The 23,784-nt window shown below is 39.7% G+C and overlaps 1 protein-coding gene across 1 annotated transcript in view; it reads left to right on the top strand.

The window, feature by feature from the left end:
- exoc2 (exocyst complex component 2) overlaps window positions 1-23,784 on the top strand; it is a 304,799-nt gene that overhangs the window by 171,885 nt on the left and 109,130 nt on the right. Inside the window, exons 12-18 of the mRNA XM_041184538.1 lie at window positions 1,709-1,834; window positions 4,079-4,203; window positions 10,530-10,598; window positions 10,725-10,882; window positions 13,894-14,015; window positions 20,200-20,261; window positions 21,581-21,661. Coding sequence (XP_041040472.1) covers window positions 1,709-1,834; window positions 4,079-4,203; window positions 10,530-10,598; window positions 10,725-10,882; window positions 13,894-14,015; window positions 20,200-20,261; window positions 21,581-21,661 — 743 coding nt within the window. The remainder of the gene's footprint in view (window positions 1-1,708; window positions 1,835-4,078; window positions 4,204-10,529; window positions 10,599-10,724; window positions 10,883-13,893; window positions 14,016-20,199; window positions 20,262-21,580; window positions 21,662-23,784) is intronic.

Raw genomic sequence — 23,784 nt, 5'->3', positions numbered from 1 at the left:
TCCTGACCTGTGAGCAGCTTGCCGGGGTCACTGATGAGAGTGCACAGCGGGAAGAGCTTCGTCATTGAAATTGACAGGCAGGGAAGGTGTTGATCAGCTGCATGGAGAAACTCCAGTCATGGAAATTCAGAGACTGCATTTCAAAGCAGTACTCTCAAAGAGAACTTTCCCTTCTTGACAGGTGATTGCCAACTGTTTGGAAGGCACTTCACTTGTCTAGCACTTCACTCGCTTTAGCTGCACTTCCCTGCTGCCAGCCTTCACCGTAGCATGGGAGCAGCTCATGCAGCTTTACCTTCCACCTCTGAGTGTAAAAAGCAGAGTCCACACCACCAACATCTGCTCCAGCAGGAGTAGCAGCAGCCCCAGTTGCCTTCTCATTGGGTGCATGCTGCTCCATAGGGCAGAGGGAATAGATACTGAGATCCAGCTGGGAGGCAAAGCCCCCCCACCACCACAAGGTCAACAGGTAGAGGATCTGCTCTCTCAACATGTCTGAGCACCAGTGTCTCAGGCGGCTCAGACTCCCACGGCAGGTCACTGCAGTCTCCTGGGGAAAAAAATCCTCCTTCCCACTGGAGCAGGTGGGCAGGCATTGTCAGTGGCAACAAGGTGCTTGTCACTGGAGGGCTCCCTGCCCCCTACACCCCTCACACCTGCTCTCCCTCCCCACCCCCTCCACCTGCAATATCTGCCTCTTGCTACTTTTGGTGCAGTCTTCTACTGAAGGAGAAAACAGAGCTTTGACTGTTGGTAATGGCTTGTTTGGAGAGGAGGGAAAGGAACAGTTTTTCGAGGATGATGGTGAGGTATAGGTCCTTCTAACCAGCCAATGAAAGCTCACTACAAATTACCTGAACTACAAATTGTTTAGGAAAGCTTTCACGCGTCAGTTTGTTTTCATTGCTCTGTGATCTCATTAGCAATAATGCTGCAGTAAATTGCTGGCCAGGGTAAGTGCGAAAGCAATGTTTCCCATTTGGTTGGCACCTATATTGTACTGTGTTAATTAGTAAAGCTGAACTTTCAGATGTTATTTGTGATTTGATTTCAAAGCAAATGTAATTAACATTGCTATTTTGAATTGAATAAATTTTATACATTAAATGAAAGAGCATCATTTAACCTAGGATTAACATTGTTTTTGTGGGGTATGTATTTTAATGTGGAAGCCATCACCGTTGTATGTTTCTCCTTGTTTTTTTTATTATCATTCATTTAAAAGTGACCACCTTAGACTAGTGAAAGAGGCCTAAAGTGTTTTTTTGTCATACAGTATTTTGGAAATGACACTTCCTATGATGTGTTTATGAAACCACACTAGTTAAGCTCTTCCTATGTTAATGCTGGAATGTATGGATAGAAGGTGCTATATTTATTGTTTGCTTCAGAAATTAACTATTTTCTATATTTTATTTGGCACATTTTTGTGTGTTCCTTGGTAAAGATCATGGTATATATGTTTTTAATCTGTGATCAAATTACAACATTTGCGTTCTTGTTATTGTTACTTTCAAAAGATACCCTGTCACCTCTGAATAATTCCTGTTAGAATAAATTGGAGTCTGCTGACTGACAGCTGTTTGACATAAAAGTGAATGATGTGCGGCCTTGATAGTTGTGAGATCTTTACTGTACATATCACTCAAATTAAACTTGAAACATACGTAAGACAGCACCATGCTGACTATTCTGTTTGTTTGCATAGGTGTGACCCTTCTCCATAGCTCAATGCTGGATTTGGACAGTGATGTACGGCCTTCTCCAATTAGTCGCTTGACTCAAACTGCTTCAGTGAAAAGGGCCAGCAGTTTCCAATCTTCTCGGGATGACTGTAAGGACTACCAAGCACATGTGTACATTTTATATATGTTCATTTAGGGACACCATTTAAGTATCTGTGCTGTGAAAACTAGCTTTCTCTGGATAATTTTGTACAAACTTTTAAATCTGTTAGTGCAAAATCCAGATTAGTAGCCCTACTATATTTAAATCACCAAAGATTTGAGCATGAACCATTGGAGAAATACATTATATTTGTTTTCTTTCTCTTATTAAAAGCAGGGGAAACCATCTTTACATTTATTTCTTTCATGGGATTTTTCAGCATTACAAATTTTTAGGATGGGTGCTTGCAGTATGCCATGAGTGACGACTGCTCATGACTACTTGCGCAACAAAAAAAAATTGTATTTCTTAATGTTAAAATTATTTTCCCTTGTCCTCCCTCACTTCTCTATCTGTCACTTCTGTTTGTCTCTCCCTTTCACCTCTAGGACCACATAGCAAAATTAAAAAGAGAACTCTTTGAGCAACTATCAAGTGTTTGGTAACTTTGAAGAATAATTGAACTGAAAATGAATTTAATTATGTGAATAATTTAATGTATATTATGAGCTATAATTTGGTATAATACTATGGCTTATAATAAAAATCCAAATTTTAGTAATTGTCGTGAAATTTGTTTCAGTCTGAATGGCACACTTTAGTAACTTCTGTTTAGTCATGAATAAGTATGATGTATCTGGTAGCTGTGTTATCTCATCCTTGATTATCATAATGGCATGCCTTTAAAATGCTGTACCTGCTGAATGTTAGGAAAATTTTGTGTTACACACACAGTTTTTGATACAAGGAATATTATTGCATTTTTTCCCAAAGCTTTTACCCACATTAAAATGAACAAAGAAGCTGTGTGATAATCAAATAGAACTCCAGTCCTCGCAGCCACAGAGTGGTTTGCTTTAACCGCCCCCTCCCCAGCTTTACTGATCTCGGCCCGGTTGCTATACAGAAGCAAAGAAGGGAATGAGGTACCTCCTGCGGGATGAACCTAAGTAACTTTGGAGTTTCCAGCATATCGCTCTTACATATTTCCTGGCACCCAGCAAAGGATAGTATTCAAAGTGGCAGAACAGGCCCATGCCTGGTTTCTTTGCATGGCCTTACAGGATCAGGCAGAAGTTGGTAACAAGGCAAGAAAATCTGGCTGGGATAGGGTTATGATGTTGGAAAGAGATATACCATCCTCCAAAAGCAATGCAAAGTTAGTACTTTTAGGTGAAGTGAAAAGTGAAAGTTTTGTTTTCCAACACTGAAGGCGTACTACCCTTTTCTAATTACTGTTCAATCTGTGATGTACTGTAACAGCAATAAATGTGATGATTTCTAATTGAATAATTCTGACTGCCTCAGATAATTGAATCTCTAGTCCAATGCTTAGTACTTTTAATGAGCAAGGCACTTTTCATTATTTAAATTATTCTTTAGAGTCAGAGAGCTGTAAAATAACACTTTTCATTATTCAAATTATTCTTTAGAGTCAGAGAGCTGTAAAATAATTTGGTCCCGACAAGCACATATGCTTCCATAACTTATTTCATTCTAATATCATTCAGCACATATTTTTAGATTGTCACTATGCACAGCTGAGTTGTTTTAAAATATGATTAAATCAAATGGAGATGAGCTTAGTAGTTCCATTCTTAATGTAGGGCTCCTTTCATGAGAGGCCCGAGTTCAAATATCAGTTTCAATGGATATTCACGGCCAAATATTACTTGGGGACTAAAGTTTGCCAGTTTGCATGATGTAAACCCACCTTTTATTTGAAATAGCCCAGAAAGAGCAACAATAAAGTCTTTAGTAGATTTGAAAAGTAACTGAACCAAAAATGAACATATAGCTTTGTTTATTCCAAATTATAATTTGATGTAATGTATGATGTATGGCGAAAGTTAAATTTTAGTTTTTTTGTTTCCATCTAAAAGGAACATTTTAGTACCTTTTTGTGGAATTCACCTGTTTAATTGAAAACAAAGAAAGCTGATGTGTCTAGTACGATGGGGTTAGTTTAACTTGCCTTACTGATGGAGCAGGGTAATTGAGATTGACAATTATTTTCAATGAATGTGTTACAAAGCCAAAAAACGTTATGTGCCAAAAGTGGATTCTGGTTTTAACCTAATGATTGGAAGGTTTTATAGAATTTTTGAATTTGAATTTTATCAAAAATATGTAGTGATTGTTATTCTATATATGTGCAAATATGCATTAATTTTTTTTTCTCTTCTTGCAGCTTGGCGTTTTAAAGCCCCTCAGCCTGTAACCTTTGTTGACAATCTGACAGAAATTGTTATAAGCCAACTGCCTAATTTCTGGAAGCTTTGGATATCCTATGTGAATGGCAGTCTTTTCAGTGAGGTAAATGTAGATTCATTTAACCTTGATTAATTTAAAATCTTTTGGAGGTACATGTCATGATTGAAATTGCCCTTACAGATCCTCTGACAGGTTTTTTTAAAAAAAGCAATTTTTAAAAAATATGATTTAGATGTCACTCGCCAAATTTGCCAGGACTGTCATTTTGGAATTGGACTCAAAGTAACTGGCCTATACAAACTGTTTGGGTTACACATTCCCTTAATGATTTCATCAGTAAAGGCAGAGTGTAGCAGAACCATAGAGACCAGCAGGTCCAGATTTGATTGCCAATTAGTGCTGAGCGAGCTAATCTCAGCCAGAGGCATTCAAGCATTAAAATTGGCATCAGCGTCCCAGGGTTTGGTAGCAGAAAATAAGCCAGCCTTCCTGCATGCCTTAAGGTTAAGTGAACATCATCTCTGGCAAATCAGAGCTGATTGCATGTCTTGTTTATAGTTTCATACAAGGGCTGAATTGTCAAAAGGAAAGGTTGGATGGCTTAGCTCTCTCTTTGCAACTATATAAGCCCTGTGCATTGAAATAGTTATGGTAGATTTGATTTTTCTTTGGGTTAGGTTCATTATGGAACTCCGAAGTGATGGTTTTGCAATAGTTTAAAAAAAAGTGCTGCTGCTCGTCTGCGTGCCTTGAGAAACCCACCTACCTCACTCTTTGCCGTAGTGAATCTGTGCGCGTGGAATGTTTGTGTGCCCGCATTCTCCCCTTCCCAAAACTCACTGTGCTCATTCATATACTTCTGCTTCTGGTGAGAGGAAAATCTCAAGGGAAGATAAGCACTGTTAAAATCAGTGAGAATACATACAGGAGGCTAGCAGCAAACATACTTCCTCCAATCCCTTCATGAAATCTATATGCAGTACAAACAGGAGACAATGATGTTGGAGGCTCCAATGTTTAGCAGGAGACAAGGGGCTGAATTTTACCTCAGGGAAGGGAGTCCCGCTGCTGGGATTGATAACAGGTCCAGAACGCGCGTGGGCAGATGGTGGGACCGCAGAGGCAATTTTATCATCACTTAAGAGACGCGGCTGGCAATTGAGAATTTCGGCCCACTTCTCAGCTGCCGCCCCAATCAGAGAGCCAGCAACCTGGCAAACTCGAGCGCCACAGATAGGGATAGACCCTGCAAAGGCTGCAGGGAGGAGAGGGCACCTTCATGTTGAGGCGCATCGAAAGCTGGGTGAGGATTTATTTTCAGTGCACGGGGCCAGTTAGGCAGGCCCTAGCGGTCAGAGAACGAGAAGCCTCCAGCGGTGGAGTTGGAGCCGGGGTTTGCCAATGCTGCTGGGGACCTCTCTATAACCATGGAGCAGCCACATCAGGGTGTTGCTTGGAGGGAGGGGATGAGATAGGGGGCTGTGCTAGTAAATCCCATCATGGTAAAAGACCATTGACTGGCCAGTTAATTGAATTGATTGGCCTTCCCCATATCCCATGATAGTGGGAAGAAGACACCCTTTTTGCTGCCATTTTACGAGTCTTCCTGCCTCCCAGTCTGCCTCCAGAGGGTTGGTAAAATCCAGCCGGAGGTATTAATAAGCGATGAAAATACTCGGTAGGTCAGGCAACATCTTTTGTGAGAATTGAGAAAATGTCAGAGAAGTGACAGGTTTTAATGAAGTAGAGAGGCTGGAAAAGAGGGGAGGGAAGGAACAAAAGGGAAGCTTTTGATAGGATGGAGGGCAGAGAAATTAAATAACAAAAGAAATGATTGTGCAATGCAAAAGGAGCTGGTAATGGGACATGTGAAGAAACAAAAGATGGGTCTAGAGGAGGCGTAAATGAGAATGGTGGAATTGTCCCTAATAGTGGCTGTCAGAAATAATGGAGGCAATGGTTATGATCCTAAAATGTTAAACTTAATGTTGAACCTGGAGGTTTGTACTTTTCTCAGTTTAGTATGCTGTGTTCTCTGCTCACAATGTGGCCACCTCTGCATCAGGGTGACCAAAAGGAGATTAGGTGACCACTTTGTGGAGCATCTCTGTTCAACCTGTGAATGTGATCCCGTGTTTGATTTTTGCCATTTCAATTCTCTGCCTTATTCCATCTCTGGCTGTCTCCTACACTGTTCCAATGAACATAAGCTCAAGGGACAGCACCTCATCTTTCGATTGGACTCTTTACAGCCTTTGGACGCTATTGAGTTCAACATTCTCTGATCTTACCACTGCCCCCATTTTATTTTTTTACAGCAGCTGTTGGTAATTATTCTGCTATTCCTAATTACAGCTCTAGATCCATCTTTTATTTATTTAATTATCCCATTACCATCTCCTCCTGCTTTACACCATAATCCTTGTTGTCATTTAATCTCTCCTGTTTTCCATCTGATCACAGACATTCACTTTGGCTGTTTCGTCCCTCCCTCCTTTTCCTGCCTCTGTACTTGCTATAAAACCTGTTAGGTCTATAACTTTTACCAGTTCAGATGAAAGATCATTAACCTGAAATGATAACTTTGTTTCACCCCCTGTAGAAGATGCCTGACTTGCTGAGTATGTCCAGCACTTGCTGTTTTCATTTCAGATTTCCAGCATTCACCGTATTTTGCTTTTGTATTAAGCAGCAGTTTTTGAACTCAACATTCTTCTCATCAAAGCCACCAGTTTTTCTTTCCTCTATAACAATTTAAATTGATATTGAATCTTTCCACCACTGAATAAATATGTGTAGATCCATGGCTAGAATGAGATATGGAATACTTTTACCCTGTGAGACAAGTTGGACAATACATAAGCAGCAAAGCTATGATAAGTTATACAGAACTTCAAGAGTGATCATATCTTAGGTTGCGTGATTCAAATGTAAGGAAAACTTCTGGCCTCATAGATGTTGAAATGAGATGAGAAGATATAACTGTGATTCTCGATCCCAAAACGTTGAGTCATGTAACAAAGCCATCTATGGTACTTTTACTATTTTATTAAATTACTGCATTTGACTGAATTTAAAACTAATACCCCACAGTTCTGCTGCACACTCGGTTTGATTCCTGCATCAAGAGACGGTACATTGTACTACTAACCTATTGAGTTGCTGCAGCACATTACTAGGTATGCTAAACACACTAAACATAAAGGTTTATCATTTGTGTGATTTTTATTTTCCCTTTGGTCTGAGCTTTAATTTCTCTGACCAACTGAAACATTAATGATGAGGAAGCAGCTGCAGTTCCACGTGAAGAATTTCAAACCCATAAAGAGTCTTTTTTGGATTTTTTGGACATCACCTGAAAAAACAGAGACACGAGAGCTGAACTGCACAGAGCTCAGTGCTCGTGTGCAATAAAACCCTAGAGGAAGATGGCAGCCAGAAAATCTTGGAAGGCAAGTGGTGGAGGAAAATGTAAACTTCACGATTTTTTTTAAAGCTGCTTGGACAGCGCTCAGTAATTTTTTTTCAGGTGGACAAGGAACAGAGCAAACACATGTGCCAATGCCATCATTCAGTTTTTTTAAAAAAAGTTAATTTACAATGAAAAATGTAAACTTACTGTATTAACTGTTCTCTTGACTCTCTTTTTGTCTTCCTCTTCAGTTTGTTATAGGTTGCTCTTCCCTTCCCAATCATATCTTTGGTTGTTTTTAAACCAAACTAATTAGTTCTTTCAAGCTATCTAATTTTAAGATTATGCTTTAAACTGCGCACAAAGATGTAGTTAAATAATAGTATTCATCTGGATATTTTGCTGGAATTCAAAACTTGAACTTGTCTGGAGGGACTATCACTTCATTGTACAACTTCTAGATCTAGAAATAATATTTCCTTTACTTTCACATATTTACCTTGGCTTTGCCTTCCAGGATTTGCTGGCTGCCACAGTGCAGAGAAAGCTCTGATCAAAATAATCCTGTAAATGATAAAAATGTATGTTTAGTTTTGCATAATTAAGCTGGCAGCAAAAGGTGTGTGTGTGTGTGTGTGTGTGTTTGTGTGTGTGTGTGTGTGTGTGTGTGAGAGAGAGAGGCAGTCAGCCAGTCCCGCTTGGCAGGAGTATGAGGGCATTGAGGGTACTTGATTTTCTGTTGAGTCATCTATCTGTGCTGTCTTTCTTTTTCATGAGCAAATGGTGACTATCTCTTGAGGAGGGGAGGTAAGAGAGTATCTTTGAGGCCCATGTTGTACCAAAATACACAGCAACAGAAATTAGAAGCCAAGTCATCACTCTGTGGCAGACTCTAGTCCAAAACCTGAACCAGATTTATTAGCAGTACTGTGGGGCACTGTAAACCATTGATAAGCTTGGCTAGCTTAAGGGTGGATCCTGGCACAGGGATTCTTCCCACTGAGCTCCAGAACACCCTGCAAACCAATCCTCAACAGGCAGGGTGGTCCTAGCTGGACATGCAACACAGCGTGTTCTGCTCTGGTTAAACCCTGTGTGTACTTAGGGATGCTTAAGCCTCAATTCTATTAGTGCCTTACGATTTAGTTGTACCCCGATGTGGAGGAAGTGTGCATTCTATCAGTGCAAACAGCCTCTGTGTGCAGATACCTCAGGAACTTGGTTCAGATATTATTAAACTTAATGAGATAGATTTATTTTGTCAGATACCCAACTGCTCTCCCTGTATGTTACAGAATACTGTGATCACAGTGCACCCATTTCTCATTTAAATTAGCATTTCCAAACCTTTGATTGAAGTGATCTAAAGTTGATAGCCTGTAGCTACCTTAAGGAATTGTATAACAGAGAATTGAAAGATATATCTTTACTAAGATATAATTTTGTTACTTATGGTCTAGATAAACCAAGCTGTTGGATCTGTATGTAACCCATTCTGTAAAATTCCTCCTTCAGAAAAAATGCTCCTTCATTTCAAAATGTTTTTCCCCTTGATTTTTGTTTTCGCAGAAGCAAAACACTATTCTGATCAATTATTGTGTTTGCATTTTGGTGCCTCTTTTGTTAATACCTAGCTGAGAATGTGGTTAATGGAATTCCTGCAAATGTTAATAAATGACCTGTAGGTGTCACTATGTGTTCAATGAATGTATAATGTTTATGGCTTTATAGCAGCCTGGAGAAAAATATGTCAGAGTTGATGCCAGGACACAGCCTTGCAAACCCTGCTGCTGGTCTTGAAAGCACTTATGATGCTGCATTGTAACTGACAAAACTGTGCATGCTCTCGTGGAAAGAAGAAATGATGCCCAGAAGTTCAGGTGGGCAGCCTCTATTCCACAGCAATTTAAAGAGTCCACCTCTGCTGACAAGGTTGGCCTTGGTGAGGTCTGTGAAAGCAATGTTGAGTGGTCTGCCCTGTTGACGGCATTTCTGTAACTGCCGATGTGAGAAAATCATTTCACCCGTCAATCTGCCAGCTCTGAAGCCACACTGAGACTCCGGGTAGATGTATGATGCTAGGGTCTGAAATCTGGTCTCAGCAATGCGAGCAAAGACCTTTCCCACAATACTTAACAAGGAGATCCTTTTGTAATTGTTGCAGTCACTGCAATCCCCTTTGTTTTTTTACAAATTTTTGGCATGATTGTTGCATCAGCACCTTCCTTTATAGTAGCTAGGTATGGACAATTTATACAAGCCGAGAAAAGCGACTGAATAGCTTCCACCTCACTGCCTCAGATGAATATTGGGCATCTCCTGGCAAGACAGAGTGCCGATTATGGAAGCACACCAGCATGCAGGGATCCCCAGCATGTTTGCCCTCTTGAGTCAGCAGCAACTCCATTGGCTGTGTCCTGAGTCAAAGGGATGAAGGCCACATCCCCAAGAACACGCTCTATGGCAAGCTTGCTATCCGCACGAGACCAGCAGGTCGCTCACCTCTGCAATACAAGGATGTCTGCAAAAAGGATTTAAAGTTGACCATTATCAGAGCGATGCATGGGAAGTCCTTGCTGCTGACCTGGAGACAAACAGTCAGGAAGGGCGTGGAAAAGAAATGAACAGTTGGTGGTAAAAAGAGCTCTGGAAAGGATATAGCCGCAGGCCAACACTGTTCATCTGTGCCAGCTGCGAAAGGGACTGCCACTCACAAATCGGCCTCTATAGCCGTAACAGACGATCTTCAATACAGAAGTGACATCTCCCTGAGCACAATGCATCGTCTCCTGAGATGGACAGATACCAATAATGGATTTATAACATTACAGTAGACCTCTTTTACGTATTTGTTTTAATTATACTTCTACTTTATCTTTTTTAAAAATGGTATGAAATATTCTGAATATAGCTTCTGTTTCTATGAGAAGGTTTATTTCTTGCTTTGGTGCTTTCATAGTTGCACTGCTTAGATAAGGACAGCATTTTAATTTTAATCTTTACTTTGTGATCAAAGACAGGTGAAAAATCAGGTCCAGTTGAGAAATTGAAGAAAAATGCCAGATCCCGACAAAATGACTTCAAGGTATAAAAAATTTTTGTTTTTTTTTATCATTTTCTGAAAGAGTGGCCGATGCAATTAATTTTTTAAATAGGAGAGAAAAATCCTAGTGTACTAGCAGAAGCGATACTTTGAATTTTGTTTTGGTAGAAAATGATTCAAGAGGTCATAAGTTCACTTGTGAAACTGATCCGAGGAGCCCTTCTTCCATCCAGCCTGGTTGAAGTAGAGCTGAGGCAATATGGAGGATGGGAAGCAAAAATGGAACTTTCAGGCCAATGGCTAACCCACATTATTCATACTATGAGGTAAGCAAGATTTTCAAATATAGTGATATTGTTGTCTGATGGGGAAATTATACATGTAAGCTGCGTTAATTTGAAACATGAACATTTGAGAATTTAAATTTTGATTAACCTCTGCATTATTGGGGAACCAAAAGTATTTATTCATGTATGAACATAACCTTCCCATTCTCTGCGGCACATTGTCATTCTGATGTACAGCACTGAACAATTAAGAGAATTTTCTAAATCTCTTGTGGCTGTGGCTTTATAAATATTGTGTTGAAAGTTCACACTACAGAACCACAACTGTCCAGTTTCAAATTATCCAATCGAGCACTAATTTCACTCTTATTTTTTCATTGGCCCCTCTGATCTTTCCAGACCACTCAATACCTGTAGCTGAGAGTGCAGGTGGGTAGTCTGTTCCTGGATCTCCAACAGGGATGCTCAACTCAACTACTGAGAAATCTACGCAGGGACTTGGTATTGAGAATGCTGTGAATTTTCACCTAACCGCTCACAGCTGAGAGCTGAGATTAACAGATACCTTCATGGCAGATTGAGAATGTAGCTTTCAGAGAATGGCACATAGATATTGGTGCTCAGTTGGCTTCATAAGACCGAAGAAACGTCAGTAGCTCAACAAAAGTTTCATGATCATAGAAACACAGTAAATTTTGCATGTTATTTTAAAAATGTAAACTTATAATTAAATTAGCTTCTAAGCACTTTTTCCCTCCTCTATACAACCATTATTTTATGTATAATGCAAAGCCATGAATTTGTAGGGTTTACGTAACTAGGGAAAAATTTTAGATTACACTTGCACCTTATTGTTTAAGGTCCTCGTACGCTCCAATTATCTGTGTGTAAGTCACCGGTTTCCAATCCAGATTTTAATTCTTTCCTGAGTGGAAACAAGAAACACGAGTTTTGGTGTGAAATATTACACTTGTATGTGTGCATATTTTAAACTATCATGTTCTTATCTAAAATGTTCATTTAATTAAAGCAAGCAAAACATTTAAATCTGCCTCACGATTGCCAAAAGTGTTTCGTTGCTTATGTAAAGTTAGTGTCATATAAAATGAGCTTAAGTTATCACTGACTTTATTTTTTAAGTGCCTCTGTTTTGCTTGTGACAAAGATCATGTGGAATACTCCAGTTCTGAACATCCAATAGCCGAATCATGCAGAAACAGTAGCCAAATCTTATTTGCTATTTGTTATCCTTTATATTAATCTGTTTTGTAAACTATGCAGCTAGAAAATACTTGCTTGATTTTTCACATGTAGCCCTTGCAACTTCCTATTCCATTGTGCCAGAATGCAATCACATGAACATTTGGTGGTGGTGGTGGTGGGGGGCGTACCCCAAAGATGCGCTGGGGAGCCCCACTCGGAACTTCAAAGGTCAGGGTTTGTGCAGCAATTACCCAGAAGTGCAAACTTCCTCTGGGCAATAGCCCTGCTCTGGGGACCATCTGAAAATGTGATTTAAATCGAAACATTGGGTGGTTCCGGCTGTGTTGCACAAGTAGTTACTTAGATAAAGTTAGAAGAAATAAAACCTCTTCTAAATTCTGGCTAACTATTGTAAAAACACTGACCGGCACCCACAGGTTACCCCCAACACCCTGATCCCCCCTCCAGGGGCTTCCCGTCACCCTCTTCTCCCCCCACCCATGGGAAATCCCCTCGACCTGACTCGAACCCCCCACTGACGCGCCTCCCCCCACCACCCCCCCTTCAGGTGCGACCTCCCCCAACCCTCCCTCTGAGGTCCAATCCTCCCCCATCACCACCCCTGATGTCCATCCCGAGCTGACAGCCAACCCCCACATCCCCTAAATCCTATCCACTTACCGTAGAGACTTATTTTCTCCCTGGACTGTCAATTTCAGTGGGACCTTTAAACTTACTTGGTTTACAGCAGCTAGTGCCATAAAAAAGGGGGTGTGTTCTCCTCCGATCCGACTCTGTTGGATTGCAACACTGGGCTTCGGAGACAGTTGCCCTGCCTGGATCTCACCCGGCCTGAGTTGGAAGGCCTGATGAGACAGACACGGAAGAAATTTCCCCTAAGTAATTGAGCGTGGAGTGGCAATCTGACACTGATTGCCAGTCCGAGGAAGTTATGGCCCCCATGTCTTCCATAGACATTTGCACTATTCAGTGGAACTGTCGCTATGCTGCACAATATTATGAAATTTGCCCCATTGTCACTTGCAAAGTTGGCATCTGTGATGGAATTCAGAGGGTGTAAATTGCCCAGCATGAATTGGGCCTCAGTTTTTAACACAGCTTGTTCCAACTAGTCATATGCACTGCATACTGAACGACATGCCTTGCCTTGATGCTATAAAGTCCCTAATTTGCCTAATTTATTACTGGCAACTCATAGAAAATGAAACGTTCTGGATGTTGGACCGTTTAGAGCTCTTTAGGTCCACACCACATGAGTTTTTAGGTTCTACAAAGAACTCCACAAACCAGTGGCCAAATGGTACCATAACATTGCTAACACTGAATTCAGCTCAATAAAATGATGTAGAAATCCATAGAAGTCACCACAATTTTAAAGGATATCAGACTGTTGATTGTTTGCAGCGAGTGTAGCTCAGTTAGCATGAGCAAAATGCATTAAAATTTACATACCACTGTTGCCAACCCAAGTTGTACTCTCTAGACCATGCTCTCAGAGTGGAATTAAGGCAAATTCAGTTGTGACTGTCAAAAGAAAAGTGGATAATTATATCCTGGTTGAATTAACTCCTCCCATGCTGTAATCATGCTATGATTCTGCGGGCTCCATTTTTTGTGATTCTCACTTAACAAATTATTTTGAGTTGACAATAGTATTATGCAATTTAACTTTATTGCAAATTGTACTGAACCTACATTTATAATTTTGCAGTCTGTAGATTTGTTGTATAATCTGTCCTATTCTTAATAATTCTTATAATTTTGCAGTCTGTAGATTTGTTGTATAATCTGTCCTATTCTTAATTTTATTTTATTTTGAATTACAGACTTAACTATGAGTCTTTGACAGCACTGGAAATACCAAATGATCTCCTGCAAGCCATTCAGGAGCTAATCTTAGATTTACGAGTGCATTGTCTGATCATTACATTGCAGCAGACAGCCGATGGTAAGAACAAAGAATTCATCTTTTAATTTCTCCCACCCCTATTCTTATTCCTACTCCTGACTTCGGGCAAATCCTGACCTCTGTCAGGCTCTTGTTGAAGCAGAGTCTGCAAACACTAAGCCTGGAATTTTTTCAACTGCTCCATCCGCTGCTGTAATTTCACCAGAAATGCACTGGAAATCCTATAATAACATGAAGAAGGATTCCACTGTACCTCCAGCAAAGTTAGGGCACTGGACTGGCAGCACCTCCTAGGGAATTCCAGGTCGAAGTAGGTCCCTGGAGAAAAGAAGGGGAAAGGGTTCTAGAATGACCATTTTAAATACGTAAGTACTAAATATTTAATATATGTAAAAAAAAATGTAAGGTGGAGTAGAGGAAGCATATTTAATACTCTGCTGGATGCGTATCACGTGGATAGTCCAAATACTTCTCTGGTCATATGTTTAAAGGAATATATTCAATGGTTTCCAATCAAAAGGATGAGCTTGCAGGTAATGTAATTAGTTAATGTGTTTTACCACATGAAAGAAAAATTATAAGCATTATAGCATGGTCTGTTTGCGATTTTGTTACATAATGAATGATACTATTTCAAATTGGCTTTCTTTTTTCATTGACATGACCCATTTTAGCCACTTACATTAAAAGCTGAATTTTATTTGGAACATTCTTTAAAGCTTAGTTAATGGAAACTTTTTTCTTGATGTCTATATTTTTACTTATTTGTAATCTTTTTAATTAGTAAAACAAAAGTGCAGGAACATTATTTATACTGTTAACCATTACACAATTGCTATTGAGGTTTAACTGTTAATCTTTAAAGCACTGTCACAAATTCAATTTGTCAACTTGGTTAATAATACTGTTACGATGTCCGTAGAGGCCAATAACATTTAAAAAGAAATTTGAACTTCCAATTAATAGCGGAAAGAATGACTTGCAGTGATTTTATGTTTTAAAACATTTACTGTAACAAATGACTGAAAAATAATATTGTCTAAACACTATTTTCTTTTTGTAGGCAACTTATACTTTAAATGACAGAAAAGAGATTCCTCATTTAACTTTGAACATGACCAGAAACCACCACAATCAATTGAAGTAATTAGTGGAGCTGCCCGTCCAAGCTTAAGGTTGGCGGGCAAGCCAGGAGCCCCGGCAGCAACTAGAAAAAACATGAAACCTCATCCACAGGTGGGATGAGGTTTCATGTAGGGTTTTAAAAATTTTAATAAAGCTTTCTTAGAAATTATGAACATGTCCCAACTCATGTGACATTGTCACATGAGGGGACATGTAATGGAATTTTTTTTTCTATTAACATTTTTAAAAGTAGAGGTGATCTCTCTGAGGCTGCACTTAGCCTCAGGGAGATGAGCGCGCTCTTTAGTGCACATGCGTGAAAGAGCGCACTCTCGATTTTGGGATTCCCCCCACCACAGGGAGCACATAGCGCCTCCCTGCAGACGTCACGCTGGGCGGGCCTTAATTGGCCCACGTCTCCGATCGGGAAGTTTCATTACCATTTTGTAAAAATTTAATAAATTTTGAGTTTATTATCAACATGTCCCATCTCGTGACATTGTCACATGAGGGGAAATGTTAATTTTAAAATGTCTCTATTTTTTGACGTTATTTACCTTTCCCTTAACTCCCTGAGACTGGACTTTGCCTCAGGGAGCAGAGAGCTCTTTAACAGTTGGGGATTTCCCCCCCTCCCCCCCCAAACTGGAACAGGAAGCGCATAGCGCTTCCTGTTGGGCAGGCCGCTGGGCGGGCCTTAATTGGCCCACCCACTCAAAATGGCGGCAGGCCCCGTTTTGGCAGTGGTGTTCGGCTGCCTGCCCGCCACTGAGCCAGTGGGGCCAACCAAAGGTTAAATTCTGTCCCTAATCTCAAAAATGGCTCCCTCTACTCTCTCTTCCCCATGGCACAGGAAACACATTAGCTTTGTATCTAAGTAGAAATGCTAATTAGTTTTTGGTCCTAATTTCCTTTCGTCTTAGAAATAAACGGATAGTTTATAGCAACTGTTTACATTTCTATACCTATTACACCTTTCTGGGACTTTGAGAGTCTCAGGGCCTACTCGTGGTACGCTCAGAGACTCTGGCCTTTGTCTCCAAGCATCGTTGTCTTAGTAAAACTTGCATCTTCTTCTTAGTAAAACAACCTAAGTATTCCTTTGAAGTCTAATAGTCAAGCTACCCAGGCTTACTGTCAGGCAGACACCAGAAGAGGTCACATGACCCCCTCATTTACCCTAAATTTAAAGAGACAAACCCAAAATATAATAATCTTGTAAACCTCATAATTGTAACAATACTTTAAGCATGGCTTCATTACGCATACATATGCATACATTTTAGGTACATTAGCTTAATCAATAAACCTAATTACTACTTACATGTTACATATATCAATCTTCCTCTCTAAAAAGAGGACACTAGCATTGGAAATTATTATTGGAAGAACATTTGTAGCTTCTTAATTTTAAATCTTAAGACTGGACTATTTTATATAAAGGAAAGTTTTTGCAATTCTTCCTCAAAAGTCTGATAATTGTTATCACCTACCAAAAACATAACGTAGTTACCATTTTTGGGTGAGATTCTTTGAAAGAATATTTCTGAGTACTATGCAGCACAATAACAAATTGTATTTATTAATATAGATAAACATCCCAAGGTAATTGACAAGGCTACAAGTTTGGGCTGGGGGCAAAGATGATGGCTTCTGTCTTCCAACTGTTTGGCTGTAGCAAGGTATAATTTAGCGATTCTGGATGTTGGACAAATAATAGGCAACATGGGGATGGTTGAGATTGATAGTTTGAAGGTGGAGATGTGTCATCAGCGTACATGTGGGAGCTGACCCCCATGGCTTCAGTTGATGCTGCCAAAGTGCAGCATGGAAATGAGGAAAAGGAGGGTCTAACGTTAGATCCTTATGGATTACTAGAGGTAATTACTCAAAAAGCTCTTATAATCAGCTCAAACTGGTGAACAAACTATAAATGTTCCACTAATTTTGTAGACTGTTTTTGGATGTTGGATTAGAATGTAAAAAAGTGAATGCTCAGCAAAAAGATAACCAAAGCACCATGTTTTTCAATAATTTATGCTAATCAATATTTACCAAGTAAACTGGCTGTCTGGATGTTTTATCGATTTAGAATGCAACGAAATATAGTTTTAAAAATGTTACAAGCTGTATCTGTGTTTTCTGGATAGTTTCACATTGTTCAAATACTTCTAAGTTCTTTGGAGAATTTGCATTTGAAATTTTGCTTAAAAGCCTTGCAGTTGGGGAAAGAGATGGGGAAGATCACAATTTCAGGTGAATACAATCTTTGGATAACTTCCTGCAGTATTTATCTGGCATTAAATTGCATAGTTGTGAAATATTATCTTGTGCCTTCTACTATTGTGAGGAACCGGCTTGTTGGAAAGATGCATTAGTACAGTGCAGTTGTTGAGGTTGCTATTTAACCTCCCCACCCCTTCTCCCCAATTAGTCTTCCCCAGTAATGCCTATCAAAACCCAATATAATAATTTACTTTTTAAAAAAATTGAATTATTGAATAAAGAATAGACCTCGCTTTATGTTCCAAAGGCCATAAACTTTGTTGCTTATTTGAATATGGCCTGCTCATGTGTTGAGTGATGGATCTAAGAGCACTTTAGCATGGAAACTTTCAAATATCCCTTTTGTTCTCATCCTGAGACCAAATGCATATCTATCTGTAGCTTGTACATAATACATCACTTCAGAAAATTATCTTATAGCTGTAGGACCTTCTGTTCAGTAATTTGCAATTGTGGAATACTTTAAAATATCATTGACATAAGACATATGTCTTAGGTCAATATATAATTTGGCTTTTGTTAGTGTTAACTTACATGGAAAATGCAGCTTTTCTAGTTCCTACCTCAGAAAAAATCTCTCAAAAGAAAAGCAAAATCAAGACTGCAATGTTATGGAATAGATGCATGACTAGGTTACATTGATTCTAATCTTATTGAAATGTAGATTCATATAGTGGCCCGGATTTTATGGTCAGTGGCGAAGTAGCAGTGCCCTCTGCTGACCTCGAAGGCTGCTGCCCACAAAGATCTAGTGATCTCTGTGACGTAGATTTCCCTTTGCCCAGAGTTAGTTTGAATCTGGTGTCAAGCTGAGAGAATCTCCAGGCAACTTGTAAGTGATGTCATCAAATCTGTAAGCAACCAACCACGCTAAAGTATTCTCACAGCTAGCAAGCTAGGAAGTAAAATGCACTAATGATCCTTCACTTTTAATTACATTTTATAGAAAGGGAAGTAAATGATAGAGACATAGAAGTGGGATTAGAAGATAAAATTTCATAAAACCATATATATTCTTTTAAAGTTTAAAATGTGAAATTTTGTATCATGTAGGCATTTGACATTCCACAAATATAAAATTGGTTTTTCAGGGTCAGAGAGGTTATTTAACGATAAATATGAACTTATTATTCCATTAAAAACCAAGCTATACCTCATTCAAATTGGGTAGCTGGGTTAAAATTTTGGAACTGACTTCCTAATAGCACTGTGGGTGCACCTACACCACATAGACTGCAGCAGTTCAAGAAGGTGGCCCACCACCATCTTAAGGGTAATTCAAATAGACACTAAATGCTGACTAAGCCAGCAATGCCCTGTGAAAGAATTTGTTAAAAATCCAATAAGGTTTAACTTTTTAAAGAAACTTTACAGGGAAACTAATAGAATAAAAGAGCACATTTTCATCAGTTCATTGATTCCTAATTGATTGCAGTCTAGGGACATTTAACAACACATCCTCTGAAGAATTGTAAAATCATTGATAGCAACTTCTGTTTTTCCATAACAAAAACAGAATTACCTGGAAAAACTCAGCAGGTCTGGCAGCATCGACGGAGAAGAAAAGAGTTGACGTTTCGAGTCCTCATGACCCTTCGACAGAACAGTCGAAGGGTGATGAGGACTCGAAACGTCAACTCTTTTCTTCTCCGCCGATGCTGCCAGACCTGCTGAGTTTTTCCAGGTAATTCTGTTTTTGTTTTGGATTTCCAGCATCTGCAGTTTTTTGTTTTTATCTCTGTTTTTCCATGTTTAACTGTGCATGTGTGGACTCTAGAAGTTGCTGTCTGTTTCAAAACACTGACGTCTTCTCCATTACTACTATTGCAAAGCCCAGGTTAATGTTAACGTTTTGCAATTCCATTTTTGTTAAACATTATTAAGTTTTCATATGAACACGTACATTCTTAATTTTTTAAGTGGGTTGTTCAGTGCAGTGGATTTTTTTTAAAGGATATAGAACAACAGAGAATTTGGTGGAGGGAAACATTTGAAAGAGTTCCTATATATTAGTTTCCCAACAACTAATATGAAAAGGAGTTGAAGAATTTCCTTTTGCTATTTTTGTGTCAAAATTTAGGTATTTTTGTTTAGTTTTAGTTAATGGGTGTTCTTCTAAATCCAGTCACATTATATAAGCAATAATAAAACAAATGTAGTTTGTTGTTATTGCGCAAGCTTATTTTAATACCAATTAGGCTGACAGTTCAGTGCTACACCTGAGGTGTCATCTTCAGAAGAGATGTTGAACCCAGGCCCTGTCTGCCCTTTCAGACAGTAGTAAAAGGTCCCATAGCACTGGATGACTAGGAAAGATCGCCTGGTGTTCTGGTCAATATTTAACCCTCAATCAACATCATTGAAAACAAATTACAAGTCATTAACTCGTTGTTTGTGGGATCTTCCTGTGAACAAATTGTCCAGTTTTTTGTTAATATTTGTTTTTAGGGAATCTGAATCCCCAAGTACCTCTGCTCTTCAATATCACCCAAACTTCCACGTTCAATATATAATTGTTATTTTGAGTATTTTTACTGTGGGTTAACCTATAACCCCCTGAGATTTCTGTGCTCTTCCAATTTTGGACTCTTGAGCATTCCTGATTTTCATCACCCTACCATTGTTGGCCATGCCTTAAAACATGCCTAGGTCCTAATGGTTGTATGTTTTATTCAGAGAATGCAAAAAAACTGTTTTATCTTTTATATTGTAAACTGCAATTGTTGAAATTGTGATACTTTGAATTAATCTAGATCTCAAATTGACAAGCGTGCATTCAAATTTTTAAAAATCTTTTGTTAATATTCTGTAGATGTTAAGAGGCTGGCAGAAAAAGAAGACTGGGTTGTTGACAATGAAGGAACCACTTCTTTGGTTAGTAGTAACAGTGACCTGATTACTTTAGAGCTTCCCCTTGCATGATGGAATAGTTGTAATTCAATTATTCCTTAAAAGTAGGTTGTACATTCTGTTTTGAAGGGGTGTGTTTAATAGATTTAATGGCCTCTCATTTCATCTTTTCTCACATTTCAAGCCCCTTTGCAAAAATTCACTTAATCTATCAATTTGCATTATTTGCATCCTTTTATGCTCTCGGTATGACTTTTTTTGCATTTTTGCCCAGTTCTTCCTTTAGTCAATTTCAGTGACTCTCTACTATTGAATCTCTATTTGAATGTATCAAATCATCTGAACTCCCTACAATATTGAGTTAATTTGTCTATTGTATTATTCACTCATACGTTCTGCTTCAGTGCATTGCAATATTTATTTATTTCATAAGGATGGTGCATTTTTGGTTAAATCTGCAGCCCCCAAAAACAAATTCAATATTGGTTCCATCAACATTATTGGGATTAAACATTCATTGTGAGGCATTCATTAATTAGCTTATATCAGTATTTATGGTATGTTAATTGTCACCCAGTCTCTTAAGATATGTCTTAATATTTAAAAATATAAGTTCAAGATTCTGCAAAACACTATTTATTCAAACAGTAATTTGTTCATTCTAATTCTGTACACTGACTGTGTAACGCTTTTGTGCACAACTGAAGTAACACGTTAGGGCACTGGGTTTTTACCTGAGATAATGATATATTTTCTACAAAGCTGTTGACAAGTAATGGGAAGAAAAAGCAATCTTATCTTCGCAAAGAAATGTAGGTATTGTTAAAAGAGTAATGAGGTGTGATTTTTGTTGTATTTCAATGTTAAGTATATGATGTAATCTGAATTTTAGTCATATGGTGAATATGGGATCCCAGATTTCAGCAACAAAGAATACCAACAGAGTAAAAGTTTTCAGATTTTTATATGGCTTTTTTTTTATTCTTCTAAAAAAAGTAAACGATTTGATGTAGCTCATTTTGTTTTAATGGATTTCATAGCAGTTAAATATTAAGCTAAATTCAAGATTTTAGTTCCAAAGTTCCATCAGTTATGGTGGGAAAAATACCAATACCAAATTATTTTAAAATATATAAACTGTTGGTGGCCTTGTATTTCAAATCAGATTCAGAGTATTTTGATCTTGCTCTGGAGGCACAATATAATTGCATAACTCTTTATTTAACAAATGGATATATTACTACCTTTCAACACAAGGAACAGTAATATCTTAATTATTCATAATTTTTCCTTTTATTTAAGACATTGTGATATTAAATAATAATATGTGCACTTCTTTCTAGCCCGCTCAGTTTGAACATCACGTTGTGCAAACCCTACAAACTCTCAAAGAAACCATAGATTGCAAGCTTGGCGAAACCAATGTAAGTCTTTTAAAGCAAAATTATTTTTTGCTTTGACAAGTAATTTATCTCCATTGTTGCTGTAGAATATTAGTGCAGAAACATATCTGGAGAAACCTCTTGAAACATGCCTTGCCTTTTATTCTGATTCTATCTTTTTCCCTTTGAATATCATTTATGGCCATGCATAATTCTGTATCTGAAAGAACAGAACTCAGGATCCTTGAATTGTTCAAAACATAGTAAATCAAATGAACTAAGATGTTCACCGTTCCCATCTGGTGCTCCCACCTGGTAGTCGAAAGAATCATGCTTAACAAAAGTAAACCCATGGTGTCAGTTGTCTGGCCACTTATTGCTGTGTCTTAATATTCAGAGTAATTAATTTGAATTTATGAGTTCAAAGTATAGAAGCTATTTGAAAAAAAACATTGTCCCAAATAATACAAACCAGAAAAGTTAAAAGCCAGGCCAATAAAAGTTAATCCCTGTCTCCACCATAGGATGGAGTGAAGTGCTTTGCAGCCAGTAAAGTACTTTTAAAGTACAGTCACTCTTGTAATGGCGGAATTTAATACTGTGTAACCATATTGGGCTGTAACTTTCAAGCTCCAGGGCAGTGTTGCTGAGAGATACCACAAAGAGGCCCTGGGCAACAAACCCCCCAGAAGTTCCCAGGCAAGTATTGTAATTGCCCTGCACCAGGAACCATCCAAAAATGCAATTTAAATCGCAAACTTTGGATGGCTCCGACTGTGTTATATAATAGTTACCCAAGAAAAGTTAGAATTAAAACCACTTCTAGCTTCTGGGTAACAATTGTACAGGCCCACATAAAACCAGGACTCCTGCCAACCGCCACTTCCTCCACCCTATACTCCCAAGGGAATCCACACCACCACCTCCGCCAATCCCCCCAACCCCCCTCCCCCCTTCACTCCCCCCTCCCCCCTTCACTCCCCCCTTCACTCCCCCCTCCCCCCCTTCACTCCCCCCTCCCCCCTTCACTCCCCCCTCCCCCCTTCACTCCCCCCTCCCCCCTTCACTCCCCCTCCCCCCTTCACTCCCCCCAACCCCCCTCCCTCCTCCCCTCCCCCCAAACCCCCTCCCTCAAACCCCCTCCCTCCTCCCCTCCCCCCAAACCCCCCCCTCCCTCCTCCCCTCCCCCACCCCCTCTCCCCCCTCCCCCAAACCCCTCTCCCTCCCCCCACACCATCCCCTTCCCTCCCCCCTCCCTCCCTCCCCCTACCATCCCCCCACTGCCCCACCCCCACCCTTCCCCTCCCCCTCCTCCCACCCCCTCCCTCCTCCCCGGCCCCTCCCTCCCCCCACCATCCCCCTCCCCTCCCCCTCCCTCCCTCCTCCCCCCCACGCCCCCTCACCCCCAACCCTCCCCCCACACCCCCTCCCTCTCCCACCCCACCCCCTACCCTCCCTCTCCCCCACCTCCCCCTACCCTCCCTCTCCCCCTCCCCCCCTCCACCTCCCACCCCCCTAGTCCAGCTGTTCCAGTACAGCCAAAATACTGGCATCTACCTGAAAAAGTGGAAGATTGTCCTGGTATGTCTTGTCTACAAAATGCAGGACAAATTCCATCCGGTTAATTACCATCCTATTAGTCTACTCTGAATCATCAGCAAAGTGATGAAAGGTATTGCATGCAGACAACGCTGTCAAGCTGGACTTACTCAGTAGTAACCTTCTAAATAATGCTCAGTTTCTGTTTCGCCAGACTTCATTGCCTTGGTCCAAACATGGGCAAAAGAAGGGAGGTGAGAGTGACTTTGACACCAAGGCAGAATTTGACTGAATATGCATCATAGATCCCTAGTGAAATTGAAGTCAGTGGGAATCATGGAAAACTCCTCAAGACTGTACTGTACCCTAGGTCCACTCATCTTCAACTGCTTTATCAAGAACCTCTGTTAATCATAAGGTTGGAAGTGGGGATGTTCGCTGATGGTTGCACAATGTTCTGTTTAACTTGAAGCTTTTCAGCTAAGGAAGCAGTCTGTGCTTGCTTGCAGCAAGACTTCAACAGCATTTAGACTTAGGATGATAGTAACAAATAACATTTATGCAGCACAAGTTCCAGGCAATGATCATCTCCAACGAGAGGGAATCTAACAAGCAATGGGATTACC

The sequence above is a fragment of the Carcharodon carcharias genome, chromosome 3 (genome assembly GCF_017639515.1).
Source record: "Carcharodon carcharias isolate sCarCar2 chromosome 3, sCarCar2.pri, whole genome shotgun sequence".
In the NCBI taxonomy this organism is placed as follows: Eukaryota; Metazoa; Chordata; class Chondrichthyes; order Lamniformes; family Lamnidae; genus Carcharodon; species Carcharodon carcharias.
This window is presented reverse-complemented; position numbering and strand designations above follow the sequence as displayed.